The sequence below is a fragment of the Apium graveolens genome, chromosome 10 (assembly GCF_009905375.1).
Source record: "Apium graveolens cultivar Ventura chromosome 10, ASM990537v1, whole genome shotgun sequence".
In the NCBI taxonomy this organism is placed as follows: domain Eukaryota; kingdom Viridiplantae; phylum Streptophyta; class Magnoliopsida; order Apiales; family Apiaceae; genus Apium; species Apium graveolens.
The window spans coordinates 136,542,057-136,560,716 of record NC_133656.1 but is presented as its reverse complement, the minus strand read 5'-3'; the positions used below and the strand labels follow the sequence as shown (position 1 = coordinate 136,560,716).

At 35.5% G+C, this 18,660-nt stretch overlaps 1 protein-coding gene across 4 annotated transcripts; it reads left to right on the top strand.

Moving 5' to 3' along the window:
- The first annotated feature begins 1,277 nt into the window (after positions 1-1,277).
- LOC141690059 (chromatin modification-related protein EAF1 B-like) lies at positions 1,278-18,288 on the top strand. 4 transcript variants are annotated; one of them, XR_012562643.1, is made up of 23 exons: positions 1,278-1,579; positions 3,732-3,928; positions 4,034-4,088; positions 4,335-4,432; positions 4,912-6,382; positions 6,463-6,582; positions 6,708-6,863; positions 7,559-7,750; positions 7,849-7,923; positions 8,750-8,807; positions 8,888-9,411; positions 9,523-9,576; positions 12,173-12,230; positions 12,327-12,523; positions 12,617-12,670; positions 12,777-12,857; positions 13,556-13,693; positions 13,778-13,894; positions 14,567-14,658; positions 14,786-15,001; positions 15,086-15,467; positions 16,202-17,844; positions 17,969-18,288. XR_012562643.1 is itself a non-coding variant. In XM_074494652.1 (22 exons), the coding sequence occupies exons 2-22, from the start codon at positions 3,789-3,791 to the stop codon at positions 17,744-17,746; spliced, it is 5,823 nt and encodes a 1,940-aa protein (XP_074350753.1). In that variant the 5' UTR covers positions 1,278-1,579; positions 3,775-3,788; the 3' UTR covers positions 17,747-18,288. The 4 variants fall into 4 exon arrangements, 2 of the variants coding, with proteins under 2 accessions (XP_074350753.1, XP_074350752.1); XR_012562642.1 differs by having other exon boundaries at positions 16,202-17,848; XM_074494652.1 differs by having other exon boundaries at positions 3,775-3,928; positions 16,202-18,288.
- The last annotated feature ends 372 nt before the right edge of the window (positions 18,289-18,660 follow it).

The window sequence follows — 18,660 nt, the reverse complement described above, 5'->3', positions numbered from 1 at the left end:
ATATTTTTATATTTACACAAAAAAAAATTCAGAACTTTTATATATATATATATATAGACACACACACATATATTTGTATATATAATATATATATATACATATATATATAAATATATTCTTATATTTACACAAAAAAATTAAATTCAGGACTTTCATATATATATATATATAGACATACACATATATATGTATATAATATATATATATATGTATAACTATGTGTTAATTTATGCAAAAAACCTTTAAGTTATGGTCTTCATAATTCATAAAATATATGATTATGTTGGTTTACATTGGTATTTTACGGCGTCATCATGGCGTGAACGAATAATATTAACTAAAATAAATAATCTTTGTAAAGTTTACATATGAAATACAACAAGAAGCGCCTAGTATGTCGAGAGATGTGAATTTATTAATATTTTTCGAGAGAGGGGAAATAGTTAATAAGGTCGGAAATTAAAATTGAAGAATACTAAAATTCAAATAACAATTATAAAATAAAATTTTATGTAAATAAACAACTATATCGTGCAGTAGTTTAGGCAATTACTAAAATTTCTAAAAAACTTCCATAGATCGTCCTTAACGGTGGAAAACAAGAAATGTCACGAGTCTCTACATCAATTGTAGATAAACACTATTACACCAATGCCATCACAATAAAAATCTACTCATATACACAACTAAATCCATCAACATTCGCAGTGGGGATAACATGAAATATTATCATAAAGTATAACTAAAATAATATTGATTCGTCCAATCTAGAGCATGCCCATACATTGCACGGGCTATAGAGCTAGTTTTTGAACAAATGAGGCAAAACAATGATGCAGCTTTTTCCAATTTATACTTGTAAAATTTCGATTATGTACTTATACTTTTAGTATAATCTGTGTGATACTAATGCTCCATTTTGATTGGTTGTAAAAATCCCACTAACTTATAATTTCAATATTTTATGTACAAATTAGTGGGGTCTGCACTTTTTCCCTATTTTTTTTAACTTTTTGAAATCAACTTTGCTAATCATTATTTCTTAAAACCCGTGCAATTCACAATATGAGAAAAGTTTTTGGGTACGGGGTATCATTTATCAACATTTTCTACCAACAAGATCCTTGTTTCCCTGGGGCAAAAACATCAAATTTATTCATTTGCGATCTAACTTTCCAAAATCACAACTAAAATTACAAATTTACCCCTACAAATAGAAACAAAAAATAATGGGCCACATGAAAAAAGGCCTCTTCTTCATCTTCTTCGTCTGTGCATGTCCAGCCCATTACTCCCCAATTCTAGAGAGAGAAGCAAAACAAAACAAAACTAAACAAAACTAGAGAGAGAAAGTTTGGGAACGAGCACGAAGACGAACATCAATACATACATACACACACTATTTCCATAAATTACGTACATATACACACATAATTACATATTTATTTATCTATTTACATGTTTTATTGAGAGTTGTGTTGTTTTTAGCCCTAATTTCGTGTTTTGAACGGGCAGAAAAACCCTAGAAATTGTCGCGAAGCTGGAGTGTTTAATTGCGTTGTGAATTTGAGTAATTCAGGTATTTTTATGTATAAGCCCCTTGATTTTGGAGGTTTTAAACCCTAGAATGTGATTGAATTGTCAATTAGGGCTGTGTTTGGGTAATGAGTGTGTGATTGTTTCGTAATTGATCGTGTTTTGCATTTTTATTTGTTGCTTCGGATTTTTAACGGTTATTTTTACGTGTTTACGGAGTTAAGTTGCTCTTTTGGTGTTTGAATGTTGTTATGTTTATGAGTGTCCGAGAATGTGGAGGTTTTGCTCATCTGTGTAATTGTAGTTATCTGCTAGTAGTAATTGGATATATGATTATGAACTTACAGACGTATTTAGTATAGCATTTATACTTCGTCTCTATCTTGTTCGTCTTTTCTTCTTCGTCTACACATTCATTATATTGTTTGTTTGATTCAAAGTATTTGCAAAGTTCCGGGAAATGTACGAGGTGGAATAGATATGATTTGCTTTTCCTTGTTCGTCTCTATGTGATATGTGTGCTTGTGTGTCTTTCTTAACGTAGCTTCACAGTGACATTATCAATGACCAGGTGAGTGGTGGTTATTCAGTGTAGTTACGCTTTAAGTGCATTAAATGCAACCATACATTCTTAACTGGGAATTTTATTCTCCTTGGGCATAAAATTGAGTTCTTAGATTCAAATAACTTTGTTAGATTGTTATTCAGGATCCTTCGTACGAACGTTGTATGCGCCTATAACACTGCACCTTTACATTCCAAGTTAGGTCTGCCACTGTAATACAACAGACCTCTGTTTTGAAAAAAAGAATCAAGCAGTGTCATAAATATGTCTATGTTTTAGATGTTTAGAGAAACTTCATTTCCTGTTAATTACAGCACAACTCGTGGAAAGAAAAATAAGGCAGCATAGTAAAATCACTGGTGGGATTTATTAATTTGGTTGAACATATTACATGTATGTAAATGTAATATATGAAGTGTGTGTGTGTGCTTATACTTCCTCAGTTTTAAAATATTCTATATTTTCTCATAGAAGGTTCTTTATATAAAGAATATGTATGTCCACATGTGATGTCTATCTTCGTCCTTCGATGAGTGATCAAGTAATCCTGCTATTTGTTGCAGATTAATATTATCTTTATCTAGGAGCACGTTTGTGTATGCTTGTGTAATATTTTAAGAAACTTATTACTCAAAAAAGATGAGTATTTTAAAATCTCTGTGAAGAGTTAAAGTGACTTAAAACTGAAATAAAACTTATATTATAAAAAAGTAGAAAATAGTTACTATTTTTTTGCTTACCTTGTCTAAATTTTTTATTTGATTTAAATATAAATATATATTATCAGCTTGGAAAGTAAAGAGATAATCACTTTAAAGTAATCATATTTTAGTTACTTGATTTTATGGATAATTTAAGTAACAAGTTAATTTTTTAAGGTAAGTCAAATATGAAAGTGCGCATCTATGAATATTGATCACCCGATATGCTCCTGAATATTATATTCAAGCATTAGATATTATACGTTTCTTTATATCTGGAAGTGTTCCCTAACCATTAGTGACCTGTATACATCGACAGAAAAAGGATCCTCATTATAGCGATCAAGTGTTTGTCAAATTTTGTAGAAATTTTCCATTTTTTCTCTACAATTCATTGTTCTGACCTTGGCCTTCTCAGTTTAATGTTACTGCTTGGTTTTTTAGTGATGTCCTTTTGCTTTTATATATTGCACATTAATGTTATGTTGAACTTGAGGTCTTTCTGGACAAAGAGTTTCTACTTTTCTAGTGTAGAGTCTGTGTATATCTCACCCACTCCATACCTTGTTCTACGAGTGGGTAAACTAGATATCTTTTGGTAAGGTTTAGTTTGGTACATAAAAAAGTGATATGACCGCATAAAATTGAATGATTTGTCTGTATTATGTAGTGATCCTGTGTCCCTAATATTATAGGTTTTTTGAATCGAACATTCTGTTATCACTTATCAACATGCTTTCATAGGAGATGAAACTACTTATACAATTTTGATCTTTCATGCATTATATTTACGATGATTTGTTGACTCTGCAAAGGAACAGTGGCACAATTGTTTTAATTATAGAGCTGATTTTTGAGTTTTTTGCGCTACTCCTTTATTTTTACTGTTCCAATTTCTTCTGTAACTTTTTCCCATCTTTTGTTGTAAGGAATCATATTAATCTTGAAAAGATGGGACTGCAATACTTGTAGGACTTTTGATAGGAATGCGTAGATGTAGTCCAGAACTCCCTGGTTTAGTCAATGCTGCAATCGATTCTATGGGATTTGGTAACCACAAAGGTGGTGTTAGTACTGACCTTTCTCCGGAGCAAACAGTCATCGAGGAGACAAAAGTAGAACTTAGGTATGGTGATATTTTTTCTAGTTATAAACTGATATATGCCAGTTTGTTATTATATATGGAAGCTGTTACCTCAAAAGGTGATATCCGAGCTATTGTTCTTTTTAGGCAGCATTATGTTTGTTACGAGGAAGCAAGGAGACAGTTGGAGTTTCTTGAACAGGTAAGCAACATATACTAGTTTACGACTGAACTCTTTCTAACAGATATCTGATCACTATTTACAAAGTTTGCACCCCTGTAAAGGAAGGATGTGTGTAAATATAATTATTTTAAATTTCAAGGTTCGCACCCCTGTTAAGGAAGGATGCGTGTATATATAAATTATAATAATTTAAGTATCTGTGATTGACATTTACCAAAAAAAAAATAACTCAAAGTACTGGTAGTAAAGCATTTGTTTTGGCAGGGTGGTGATCCTCTGGACTTCAGACTAGCAAATGCTGCTTCACACAGTGTTCAGTCTACTTCCTTGACAGATCAACAACCTGAGCAGTTTGTGATCAGGTATAGCACCTTGTTCTGTTACTATTAAGTCTCAAGTAATATAAGAAAATTATAGCATCTAGTTTTGTCACTATTAAGTCTCAAGTAATATAAGAAAATTAGTGATCATGTAGATCAGATTATTATACAAGGAAGAACATGATACAAAAGTATAAGTAACACTTTAGTTATATACTCAATCCACTTATCATTTGTAGATAGAGGGTTAATATATATTTTTACGATAGAATTATGACTAATTTGCAAGTGCTCAGTTATTTGGCTAGTATAAATTTTTGATACGTAGAATATATTGTGCTTAAGTTGGCATTTTATCAGATTCCGTCTTCCAAAGTTTTGCCTTCTGAATCACGAGGGGGGATATTGTAATATAAGTAACAACAATACTATCAACGATAATAAGATCATTATAAGAACTTTGTGTTTTACAGTAAATAGCTTTCCATGTGGATACATGATAGAACGTACTTTTGTTGCAGTGAAGCAAAAGGTAGTTTTGCATTGGCTGATTCACCTCCAGGAGATTCTGTTGAAAGTAGTGGTAGACCAGGAGTTCCTCTCGCATACGAACCTAATAGTGCTGATAATCTTATGCTTTTTGATGGGGAAAATAGTATTCCCATAGGTGATAGGAGTTTGTTTCGATCCAATAAGGAAACTGTTGGTCCTTGTGAACAATCTGTACAGTTGGATGGTAGTCAACATGCCAAAGACTCAGGTGCGACTCCTGCATTTGGGCTCCCAAAGAAAGCATATAGGCGAAGGAACAGATCACGTCCAAGTCGTGATGGTGGTCGATCGAGTTCTACGGATGTAGTTCTGTCTTCTAGTGGTCATACCATGCCACCTTCTCGTCATGTTTCTAGGGATCTAAAAGGGTTGACAGTTAATGCAGACAACCAGAAAGACTACACGGTTTCTTCTAATTCTACTTTGAAACCGTCAAGTCCACATCGTAGCTTTGTTCCCAAAGCAGAACCATCTAAGCTCCAATTAGATACGGAATTAGATGGTGGAATGGCTATTGAAGCATTTAGTGCACAGACAAAGGGAGGTGCTTCAGATCCCCAGACAGATATAAATGCTTCCACTATTATGCATGACGACCAACACAATCAGCCTATCGAATCCGAAACTCAGAGAACTAATAATCAAATAGTTCTTTTGAAACCCGAATTTTATGGGGTAAGTAACAAAGTATCTTTAGGTGGTCCAGACTGTGAACCATATTCTGTAAAATCAAAAGTTGAAGATACCTGTAGTCTGACAGTTGGGTTAAGTGCTGAACTAGGTGATGATAGAGGACCTTTAAATAAATTTGAAAAAAAGAATGAAGTACTTAGCACCAAGGGTTTAGATTTGGAAAAGCGTGGCACCGGAACTGTTTTTCAGCTAAATGGGGATGTCTATAGTGAAACTTGTATGAACTTAAAAAGCGTTCTATCAAATGGTTATACCAAGGAAGAAATTGTTGCTTCTGAGGTGGCACTGGACATGGAAGGTAATGAATCAGCTGAGAAAGACAATGAGACCAAAGTCGATAATATATATGCTGTCGCTAATTCGGATAGCAATCTATTTCATAGCCACCAAGGAAATGGTTCTTCATTAAAAAACGAGGAAGCAATAAATGAAAGTGTTCCCGGTTCACAGAGTGAGACTAATGATCCTATAGCCATTGAGGTGAAAGAACAAGTGAAAATTACTTCTTTAGAAAATGATACAATGCCCAGTAATTTGTTGGAATCCAATCCCTCTCAAGGAAATGAAAATACGCATGAGGGTATATCTCATTCTTCAGTAGATATCCCTGTTCCAGAGATTCCTAATACCAAGTTCTCAAGTAGAGATTCCACTATTTCCCCCGGGAAACAAGCTTGTTCCGAGGACTTGAAATTGAAAATGAAGCTGCATGAAGATTCTATTTTGGAAGAAGCACGCGTTATAAAGGTTATGACATGGAGCATGTACGTTTTTGATGATTTATGTCTTTGCTTCGACTAATATTCCTCTTGTAATTTGGTTACCAGGCTAAACGTAAGAGGATCGCTGAGTTATCTCTTCATATGTTGCGTCCCGAGAGTCGCCTAAAATCTCATTGGGATTTTGTCCTCGAGGAAATGGCATGGTTGGCTAATGATTTTGCACAGGTCTGTCTTTTCCTTGAAAAAGTTTGTCTTATCACGCATCTTTCTTTCTACAATTTAAAAATGTCTTCTGCACGTAGCTTATCATTCCATCTAATCTATGCTTTTTATTTTTTAATTATTTATAGGAGCGCCTTTGGAAGATAAGTGCTGCTGCTCAAATAGGTCGTCAAGTTACATGTGCTGCTCGATTGAATATTGAAGAACAAGATATACGTGTCAGACAAAAACAAGTCGCTCATTGCTTAGCAAAAGCTGTTACGGATTTCTGGTGTTTGGTGGAGGTAAAGATGTGACTTTGCCACATCTTGGTTCTTTATTCAATATATTAGTGCTTATTTAAAAATTCAATTGTCAAAGTACAACAGGTTGTTGAGCTTTTTTCTTGTTATCAATGATCTATGCTTCTTGTGAATGTGCTTTGCCTTATCTTTTGCTCATTTGTATGTACTTCTGTAAATATATTTATTCAAGTTAAGTGTAAATTGCATGATCGTAAATACAAAAAGATAGTCATGATAATAATCAAGCTTCAACAAAATAAATATGAGATTTTCAACTTAAATAAAGTTTTGCGCTTCAACAGGAATGACCTAGACACAATCAAGGAATTAGAGGATTAGGAACCCTACCTGGTTTTGCAGAAGAATAGAGCAGTTTAAGTGCAATGACCCAATCGTGATGCTCGCCTAAAGTATGCCTTTATGTGTGGCATATCTGGCGTGTGTGTACCTACTGCATTGTAATTACTGAACAGAGCAGGATTTTTTTTGCTTAGTAAAAGAAATTAAAAAATACAACAATGGCACTGTGATCCACACTCTATGTAACATGAAAATATTTATTTTGACCTGCTGTCTTGCATATGCTGAGATTTTTATTCGCTGTCTTCCCATCATCCCATGTACTCTTGGCTGCTATCTTCATGTGTATTCTAATAATTTTTTTAGAGTCTTACTATTTATGGTGATTGTGGCAGGAAACAAGCAAAGGGCAAGACTCGCAAAAACCTGTCAAAGGTTATGGACATGCAGTCCAGAGATATGCATTAAGATTTCTACAATATAATAACTCCACCAATCAATTTGCCCAAACCAATTTTTCTATGACTCCTGATAGCATATCCATTTTGCAAAATATGGACATATCATGGAAGGATAACTTAACAGAAGTATGGGCCAACAGTAGATTATATTTTGTATTTTCTTCATGTTGTTTTGATTAAGTGCTTTCTAGTTTTGTTTATTCATAAATCTTTATATTTTGCAGGAAAACCTCTTCTATGCAGTTCCTGCTGGTTCAATGGAAACCTACAGGAAATCTATTGAAGCCCACATACAGGAGGTAGACATATTGCTAATGACTAACACATCTTATTGGTTAACTGGAAGTTCCTCTTGTCTCATTCACAATCTTCCTGTAAATACCTGCATGTTAAAGATAAGACAGAAAAGGAAGTCCATATTATTCCACAGTTTAGCTCTAATTTTTTAGTGATGTGTGTGTGAATATAAATTTTTTACCTGTTCATGAATACCTCACCTACTCAAACATTATATTGGAAATTGGAAGTATACTCGGATTTTCTTGTTGATTGTCCTTTGTCCATAGATGGTGAAAATTTGTTTGGGTTAAATGTTTGGCTACTGTCTTTTTTCTGTAGGATTAATGATTTTGAGATTTTTGTATATAACATAACAACGTGAGCAATTCTGAGGACTAGAGTAAAGTGGGAGTATATGACAAATCAACTTTTTTCTCTATTTTTAATGGGTAGTCAGATCTGTTGCCTACTTAGTCTGCAGATCCACGGCATATGGGCTCCTAGTTTTTAATGTTTCACAGACACGCGCGCGTATATCTATGGTTCTTTTTGGTAAATGTAGTGAGTTCATGATCTTCTTAGTTCTTTCCTACAAATTATTTTGTTAAATGCAGAAGTAAGATCTGAACTCAAGGGACAGAGTGTATGCAAAATATTGTCACCATTGTTTGCTTAACATTACTCCTGTATCGACTATGTGACTATGTCTACTGTATCATGTTTCAATTCTTCTTATGCGAGAGCTCTATGAACTACGAGTTCTAATCTTCTTATATTAGTAATGCTACTTTCAAGTTTATCTTAGCGTATTCATTACATTTATTGTTTTTGGGTCAATGTCTTTAGAGAGCTGGAATTTCTATTCAAGAAGAAGTGGAGACCTCTGGGTATGATGCTTTAGCAGGTATTGCCAGATTACAGACGCTTTAATTATCATTGCTTTAAGTTCCATGTGAATTTTTAATAAGTTGGTAAACTTTTTAGAGTACGGTTCTTATGAGAATGCATTTGAAGAGGATGAAGGAGAAACAAACACATATTATTTACCTGGGGGGTTTGAGAACACCAAGCCATCTAAAATGGTGCAGAAAAAGAAGAGACATCTGATGAAGGAACATGCAGCTAGATCATATGAAATGGGATCTGATTCACCATTTATACAATCCACTGAAAATAAAGCTGGAAACCATCAGTCTGTTTTACTTGGAAAAAGGCCCTCCAATACACTTTCTTCAATTCCAACAAAGCGTGTGCGGACTGCTTCCCGGCAGAGAGTTATAAGTCCTTTAAACGCGGGAGCTCATGGTTGTCTCCAGGCACCCAACAAGACAGACGCGTCTAGTGGTGATACAAACTCTTTTCAGGATGATCAGAATAATATGCAGGGTGGATCTCATGTAATGCACAATATGGAGGTTCAGTCTGTACGTAACTTGGAACGGCAGCTACCTGTCGACTCCTCTGAAGTATTACATAAACCTAAAAAGAAAAAGAAGACAAAGAATTTGGTATACTCCGGTTTTGAGCTATTACCGGGGAAACTGTCCCCCTTTTCGTCAATTTGGTTATTTTAAAAACTAGTTTCTGTTTCTTATTATTCTATAAATATTGTGTTTCAGGGTTCAACGTATGCGTACAATTGGCGATCTGATTCCAGCTTTCAAAATGAGCAGGTAACATTTTGTTTGTCTTTCAATACTTCGTTTGAGATGTATATGCAATCTTTCTGGAATTTTGAATCTAATAGGGCAAACATTAGCTAGTCTTGGTAATGTTTAATAAAAGTTGGACGGTTAATATAGGTATAGTCAATAGTGTTTATACAACTGAAGAGGTATCAGCAAATGTTGGATCTTGTATATGTGTGAGTACTCTCAAAAGAGTTTCACTTAATAAACGTAAATGTAAGCTAAGATATCAGAAAAGGGTGAAAAAGTTTGGCTTAACAAAATATTGCTGCCTAGAAAGAAGTGCAGAGTTGATAGATATTCAATTATCTGTTTATATGCTGATGCAAGGCAAAGTGAGATCTTTACTGTGGCTGTTTAATTTGTTATATAGTTTACCTCATTATGCAGCAATTAGGAATGTTGGTTCTAACATCCCATATTATCTTTGTTCAACCCAACTGTTTCTATGCTTCTTGGTATCTACATGAACAGGCAGGATTTAAAAGCGTTATTGTGATCTTTTGTTTCATGGAAGCCTTATCCTCCTTTTAAGGTCTAAGTGGTCATTGACGGTGTGCAAGCATGTTGTCTCTTTTCATGTTTTAAAGCTTCTTGCTGTGGACATTAGCATGATGTTTTTTCTTTGGATGTTAATATGCCATTGATTTGGCCTGTATATGATGTGATGTTCCCAGTGATGACTTTGCTTAATTGGAATTTATATCTGGTAGTTCTATACTTTGGGAAGTCAGAACCCTGTTAAGTTATGTTGAGCGAGAACTCTTTGATGCGGAGGAAGGATTTAAAAGTTTTATGTATATTTATTATGTGTTATTACTAAATAATAAAGTTGATTGTAATTTATTATGAAATTATATTTATATCAGATGAGTAGATTACTAGGGATATTCTAGTATTATATCTAATTAGGAATATATATATGTGGCATAGCTGATCGATTTGGAATCTAGTTATTACTAGGATTATTTTTTTATTATCCAAGGTAGGTTTTTAGTACATATAGATGTAACTGTTATTTGGTCTAGACTTTGATTGATTATTGAAATTGAATTTTTGTCTCCTGTCATGGGTTGCAATCCAAACAAGTCAATAGTCTCTTTGGCAGTTGATAAATTGTAGCTCTTCCGCGGTCGAGTCTCTTAAGTGGAAGTGAATTTGAATTTTTGATTTATTATTGAGGTACTTCTTTCACAAAATGAACTTAAAAACAATGATACATAATTCTCGAATAATAATCTGTTGAATTACATTGAAACTTTTATATATACTAAAATTAAGCTACTTACCTAATCCAAACTGAAGTCTAAAAGATAACTACCAACAATACTGACTAAAATAAAAGATAATGATTACTTTCCTCTGAAAGGCTTTGTATCGTTTCCGTACTGTTTACTCCTTTGTCGTAGATCAACCCAGTTAAGGTTTTGAAGTTTGGTCCCAAGGTTGTTTAAGGGGCTGAGACGAAGAGCCAACTGATTGTAAGTAAGCCACACTGTAAAACCCAGTCCGGATCAGTTAGTAAGACGATCTGAATTACGCTCATGGTTATCTGCATGTATGATTGCGATATCCCATCTATGTCCCCCCCCCTTTCTCATCTGTGGTCAATAGAATTTTCTGCTTATTTTACCCTTTCACGTCTTTTCTGTAAAACCTCGTGATTTATATAAATATGTTTCTTCCATGTTCTGTATCTTATATGCTCAATCTGTGTCATTTCTGTATTGAAGCCACATTTTCTGTCTCTTAACAAGTTGCTTCTATGAAATAAAGCTAGGAGAAAGAACTTGGCAATTTTAGAACATTATGAAAAACTAAATTGGGTAGAGGCAATCTAGAGGATCTTAATTTTATCAAATTTGGCATGCATTGAATTCGTGAATTCTGTAGTTGATAGTTGGAGAACACCCTGTGATATTTTTCTACATTGGGTATATCTATTTGTTTCCCTCTGTATATTTATATGCTAGCTGCATGAAGTGATAACCTTTGGTGAACTGTATTGCTTTGCTCTCCACTACTCTACTTTGTAATCTTGTTGTATCTATCCTGGTAATATCCAGTTTTGATTTTTTCATATCTGATTTTTTTTCTGTCAAGAAACGAATTCCCATTGGCCGATCGTTCTAACTGACCCTTGCTTCTGATAAAAAAATTGTCAGTACCCTCCCCTTTGGGCTATTGAGTAAATTAGAAATCTTATGATTAATTGTATTAAGATCAGTTGACCTAGGGACTAGGGAGCAAAGTGGCCTTGACTCGGTAAGATTGTGTGTTTAAGTTCTATATCTGACACTGTTTCATCTATTAATCTTTTCTGACAGTATTGATTGTTGATTTTAGCTTTATACTTTATACACTGTACAAGACAATTTCATTAATAGTAAATTTTCAATGTCTCAAGTGCAAACTTGCATTCCCAGATTATATTGCTCGAAATTGACACGTGATTTATCTGGAATTTTCTTGTAAACTAGTGTAGGCTTGCCTTGCCCCAGAAGTGAACATTAGTAAATCTTTTACCTAAATACTATGACCTTAATATATACATAACACTTATTTCTCCATTGTGGTGCAGAGAGATAATTATAAAAGGAGATTGGAGAGTCATCAATTCGAATCAAATGGAAGCAGTGGTATATCTATTTACACTTGATGACTTGTTACTTTGTATCAGTACCATTTGTCTACCATTCTGCTTCATATCCTAACACCGCCATATATTTTTGAAGGTTTATATGGTCAACATGTTGGGAAAAAACCAAAGTTAGTTAAACAGTCGCTGGATAATTTAGTTGACAATGTTTCTCCTGTGAATGGCTCAATCTCTTCCCCAGTGGCTTCTCAGATGAGTAACATGTCCAACCCAACTAAGTTCATCAAAATGCTTGGTGGCCGGGATCGGGGCAGGAAAACCAAAGGACTGAAGGTAATTTGTCAAGACATACGTTCAATTTTTTTTTCTTTTCTGTTAATCTACTTTAATTGAGTTGCATATCGAAAATATATTACATTTTTGCAGTCAGCATCTGGACAGCCAGGCTCAGGAACTTCGTGGTCACTGTTTGAGGATCAGGTCCGTTGTATCAATTTTGTATTTCCATGTTGCTGGAAAGTGTAATGTTGAAGTTTGAGCCTCAAGTTGACCAGTCTGTAATACTATCTGCTGTGATTTATTTTAGGCTCTTGTTGTTCTCGTTCATGATATGGGTCCAAATTGGGATCTCGTCAGTGATGCCTTTAACAGCACGTTGAAATTCAAGGTAGATAAGTTGTTATGAGTTATGTTTTTTTTCCTTGACAATGTTTATGGTGAAGGTCCATAAATTTAAGTTGACACGCACCTTACGCCCATTGGGGTTTAAACCCCCGAACTCTTATTATCAAGAATGGTATCTGCTAGGCTAAGCTTTAAAGATTGTCCCCAATATTTGGTGTTTAAGGATGACTAATGAAATACGGCTTGTAGAAAGATAAAAATTAGATAATGAACAAAAATGAGTTTTGACAGGTTAAAAGAGATAATAAGTCAAACGCCTTCACAACGATGACAATCAAGTCTAAATTCAAAAATTTATCAAAATCCTGAAAGGATCTCCACTGAGGAATTACAGTTTTACTTGATAAACCTAGACTAATTCCAGTTGAACTCAAACTTGTAAATTGATTCTCTACTGCGAGTAAAAGATAAGTTTTTATAATATCGTCAAAATAATAAATAATCAGCAAGTGAAAATCATCAAAGTTGTATACAACAAAAAAGTATCTTATTAATATGAAACTGCTGTGATCTTTATCGAATGAGCTTCATCGTTTAACTTGAATTGTATATCAATGGTGTTAGCAAATAGCACATACACGGTTAATTATTCTGACGTAATACCTATAGGACTAGATAGAATTCTTTTTTTACCATTATATACGAATCTTGTTGGAAAATGTTGAATTTTTTCTTGTACAGTGCATATTCCGGAAGCCTAAAGAATGCAAGGAGCGTCATAAGGTTTTAATGGATAGCCCTGCTGGTGAGGGTGCAGATAGCGCTGACGACTCTGGGTCATCTCAACCTTATCGGTCTACTTTACCTGGCATTCCCAAGGCAATTTTCTCCTCTAAAGAATTACACTAGTTTGTTATAAATTTGCATGTGGTTAAGTAACTGATAATTGTGCATGATATACAGGGTAGTGCGAGACAGTTGTTTCAACGTTTGCAGGGGCCAATGGAAGAGGATACTATCAAATCACATTTGGAAAAACTTATAGCAGTTGGGAAGAAACAACATCATAAAAGGGCACAGGTGGGCTCATTTCCAGAAAAGTACTTTTGCATTGTATCACTTTACCCCTTGGCATCTGTTTAATCTATGCTTGAAATCAAAACGGCAATTTCATAATTATGCTAGACTTGTTTTCTGATAATACCCAAGTTACAGGAACTTAAATTTTTTGGCAAGGTTCTAATATATTCCGAGTTTGGTAAATATAGCTGAAATGGAAACTAGCCGGGGTTTTTTAAAACTTTACTGCTACATGTCCATGCTGTACTTTGGAAGGAGCATCTTAAATTTGTTACAGTTTACAAGACTTGATGTCTGTTGAAGGTTTTCAGAATATTTGTGCTGGGGCGCACAATGTCGTGGTAGTTTAGAAGTTTGATGTGTTGTACCAGTGGTGTCGGTCATAGTTAGAAATTAAATTTATATTTTTTAAACGTGAGCAATAGCTCCTTCTCTATGTATGGTCTTTCCTCAAGAATGGCATACAAGGGTACACTTGCAGGGTTCACAGTATTTTAAATAAACATAGGAAGAGTCGACTGTATACACATCTTTGTCTGTAAATAATTCATTCAGGGTGTAGATATCCTAATTACTGTAATCTTCAAGAAATATTAAACAGTAACATGTTTGATTCTGGCCAATTTATTATGTTGCCTCTTCTTTATTATGATTTTTTAAAATTCACACCAGGATCCAAGACAGCTTCAGCAACCTGACAATTCTCATACATATGCGCTTTCTCAAGTCTGCCCAAATAACTTGAATGAAGGGCCTATTCTTACGTATGTCTTGGTTCTGTTATTTGCATCATGTATTGTTTATATTTTAGTTAATTTCTTCTTGTTTCCATCTCTCTTTTATATCGATTTAATTTATTCTCATAACCTCTCACTATAATTTTGATGAAAGGCCTCTTGATCTGTGTGATGCAACTGCATCTAGTCAAGAAGTTCTTTCCCTTGGCTATCAAAGCCCCCAAAGTAGCGGGTTACCAAATTCGAATCACGGAAGTAGCGCACCAATGCTTCCTGCTTCTGGTGTCAATGTATCGGCACACGCATTCACAAGTGCTGTTCCTGGCAGTAATTATTCATCAGCATCTAGTCAAATCAATAATTCCGTCAGGTAATATACATATGTAAGTCTTCATGTTTTGTATATAATTTACACTTGACATATTTTGTGATTTGTTTACGTATTTTGCTTTAGGGATGTTAGATCAGGCATCCAAAGATCTGCATCTTTATCAAGTGATGAACAACAAAGACTGCAACAGTATGGTCAAATGGTATCCGGAAGAAACTTTCAGCAGTCCAATATACCTGTTTCTGGGGTTCATTCAGGAACTGATCGTGGTGTCCGTATGATAACTAGAGGGAATGGTGTGGGCATTCCTGGTGGATTGCATAGAAACATACCTATGCCAAGACCAGGACTTCAAGGTATTGGCCCGTCATCCTTGGCTGGTCCTGGCAGCATGCTTTCCTCCGGTATGATGGCAATGCAAAGCCCTGTTAATATACACTCAGGGCCTGGTGCTGCTCAAGGAAACTCTATGATGAGACCCCGTGATCCTATGCATATGATGCGGGTGAGATATCTGGTCTTTTCTTTGTTTAATTTGTTAGAGATAATTGTGTTTATGAAGTGCTTTTCATTTTCACAAAGATGCAAATGATGTCATTAATCTGAATGACGAAATTGGGTCATGATTAAGTAGTTTGATTTTGTGATCTCTCACATAAAAGGTACTATTTTCCACGAGTAAGAATAAGAAAAAAATTAAAAGAAAAACCTCCAGAATCCTCTGAAAACAACATGCCAAATATTGATTGCATTCACAGCTCTCTCTCAGCAGTCAGGTTAACGTGTGGTTACAGAAAGATTAATTGCAAAACCTATAGGATGTTCACTGAGAAGTAGGGATATTATGGGTTGGGGTGCAGGTTATGTAATACCTATTAAACCTATTAGGTTGAGTTAGGTTAGACAGATGGGTGTAAATAGTGAGGACACGTGTTCTTTGTTATTATCTGTCCTGGATGCGTATCACATATGGACAAGAGATATCATTTAACAAAATTTATAAAACACAATATGGCAGTAAATTAATCATTGGATCAACCTTTAAGAGTAGTTGGTCTTTGTAAACTTTTCATTTTTTTTTTCAAATTATGTATTAGACTTATCTTTAGATTATTATAGTTTGCTATTTGTGTTCTCTGGATTTTTTCTACTTACTAAATTATAGCCATGCACAAATAAAACAACTCGACTTCAGATCTTGATGTGGAAAATGACAGTTTTTTTGTGTGCAAATTATAGCCTACCCAAAATGTGGAACATCAAAGACAGATGATGATTCCGGAGCTACAGATGCAGGTTGCACTGGGGAATAGTCAAGGAATTCCTGCTTTTGGTGGATTAAGTTCCTCCTTTTCTAATCAGACAACTCCCCCTTCTGTCCCACCATACCCACTACATCATCAGCAGCTGCATCCAATGTCAACCCAACAGTCCCACGTGCTTACTAATTCTCATCATCCTCAGCTTCAAGGACCAAACCTTGCAAATAATACTCAGCATCAAGCCTATGGCGTTCGTGTAGCCAAGGAGAAGCACATCCAGCAGCGTGTATTGCAACAGCAACAATTTGCATCATCCAATGCTTTGATGCCACATGTTCCCGGACAGCCTCAGCCAACAGTTTCATCTCCCCAAAATAATTCCCAGTCACAAAGTATTGCTCCACAGGTATCATTGTCGCCAATGACGGCATCATCCTCGATGAGTTCAATGTCTCCGCGTCCAAAGAAACATCACATTCCACCACATATTGTTGCGCGGAACCCGCAAGTTGGTGGGAGTGGGTCGATCAACCAGGCGGGCAGGCAGCGGCAGCGGCAAGCTCAGCAACAGTCATCCGGTAGGCATCACCCTCAGCAGCGGCATCAGTCACAGTCGCAACATCAGGCTAAGAATATAAAAGGTGTAGGGAGAGGAAACATGTTGCATGAGAACATTCTGTCAGATAACACTCTTCCAAATGCCCTATCAACTACTCCTGGGAGCCAAATTGCAGAGAAAGGAGAGCAAAGCGTGCATATGATCCCTGGGGAAGAATCATATTGCGGGCCAGGATTAAGTTATGTTCAATCTCAGAAGCAATTGGCACCTTCTCATTTCTCTCAACAACCTCCGCAAAAGTTGTTTTCTAGTCAAGCGACTTCGTCAAAGCAACACCAACAAATTCTTGCACATTCCGAAAATAGCAATCAAAATCATGTTTTGCCAGCTGTAGCAGGTCCGACATCTAATTCTAGTCAAGCTGTTCCATCAAATCACCAGAAGCATAAATTGTCGCAGCCACACTCAAAATTAGTAAAGCAAACTCAACCAGCTGTTCAGATGTTGCTTCAGCAAAATTGCCAAGTTAACTCTGACCATTCAAACAAACTGCAAGCTCGAGAAGCTCAGGCTAGCTTAGAACCTGTTTCATCTGCTCCAGTTCCTGGCTGTATTGATGCAAGTAATATTCAACCAGCTGTCGCCTCTGCAAGTACTCAGTGGAAGGCATCGGAACATTTGTCCGATTCCTGTGGTGCTAATCCTGTAGCTCCTATTGGTTCTGCTGGCTCTCTACCTCTGTCAAATTCTCCAATTGAGACTCTGCCTACCGTTTGTCAAGAGATGGAGAACATCCAGTCTTCGAGGAGCTTGACCCATGTTGGTCATGATTATGATGTACAGTGGTCAGAAGAGCCCTCACAGCTGCACCCGACGCCTCCACTGGAGCAGCAACAAGAGGAATTAAAACAACAATCGGAAGAACAATCCCCGTTTCTACAAAGAGGGGGTAGTAGTTCATAAGCTTCATAACTTTATCAAATTGAGGTATCCTGGCAGATAGAGCAAATCCTGGGAGGTTCTGCTATAGTCGCGACAGCATGCCTTCGTAGCAACAATGTGTAGGTCTGCTTGATATTACAAATAGTTGTTATGTTTCATTTATTATGATGCCAGCTTTCAGCAACGATAGTTGAATTGTGGAGCAGAGTTGCTAACAGAATGATGATTTGTGGCTTTGTGCAGATGAAGCTCATAGTTTCATCATGGCTACAAGAGGCAGGGGTTGATAATTGTTATATCCAAAGGTCTAATAGACTGGATTGAAATGATAGGGCAGGGTTGTTTTGGGGATAATGTACATTACCATTACATTAGAAGTCAGGGAATATAGAGACTAATATAGGTGTACATGTACAGGGTTACTGGATAGTTTTTTTTATTTCTTCACCCTCCCCTGGTCATTTATGTAGGTCTTAATTTTTGCCCCCATAGATTAATCTCGTGTATTGCCATTTTGTATTTAGAAATTAGTAATCAATTATCATGGCTGAAGCCTAATGAAAATTTCTGTGAACACGACCCTTGTAGTTCAAAACTAGCCGCCAATCAATGTCCTAGATTATCTTCATAACAATAATGTACACCAGATTTCTAATCTGTAACTAATATTTCAATGTAACAAAAGCAAACCATCCGGCCAACTGGGAAACACTACACAAAAATTTAATACAACAATAACAATAATGATAATAATTTTGAACTCCTAATTAAAGCATGATAAAATTTATGTAAAATAATGTGCCCCCGCCCGGTTAGAGGGCTTAATCAGTATCAAATATATTTTCAGTTCTTTTTAATATAAAATTGTGATCACCAAAAGTGCAAAGTTGAAAAATATGCAACCTTCATTTCAAACATTGATATTAATCAAGATA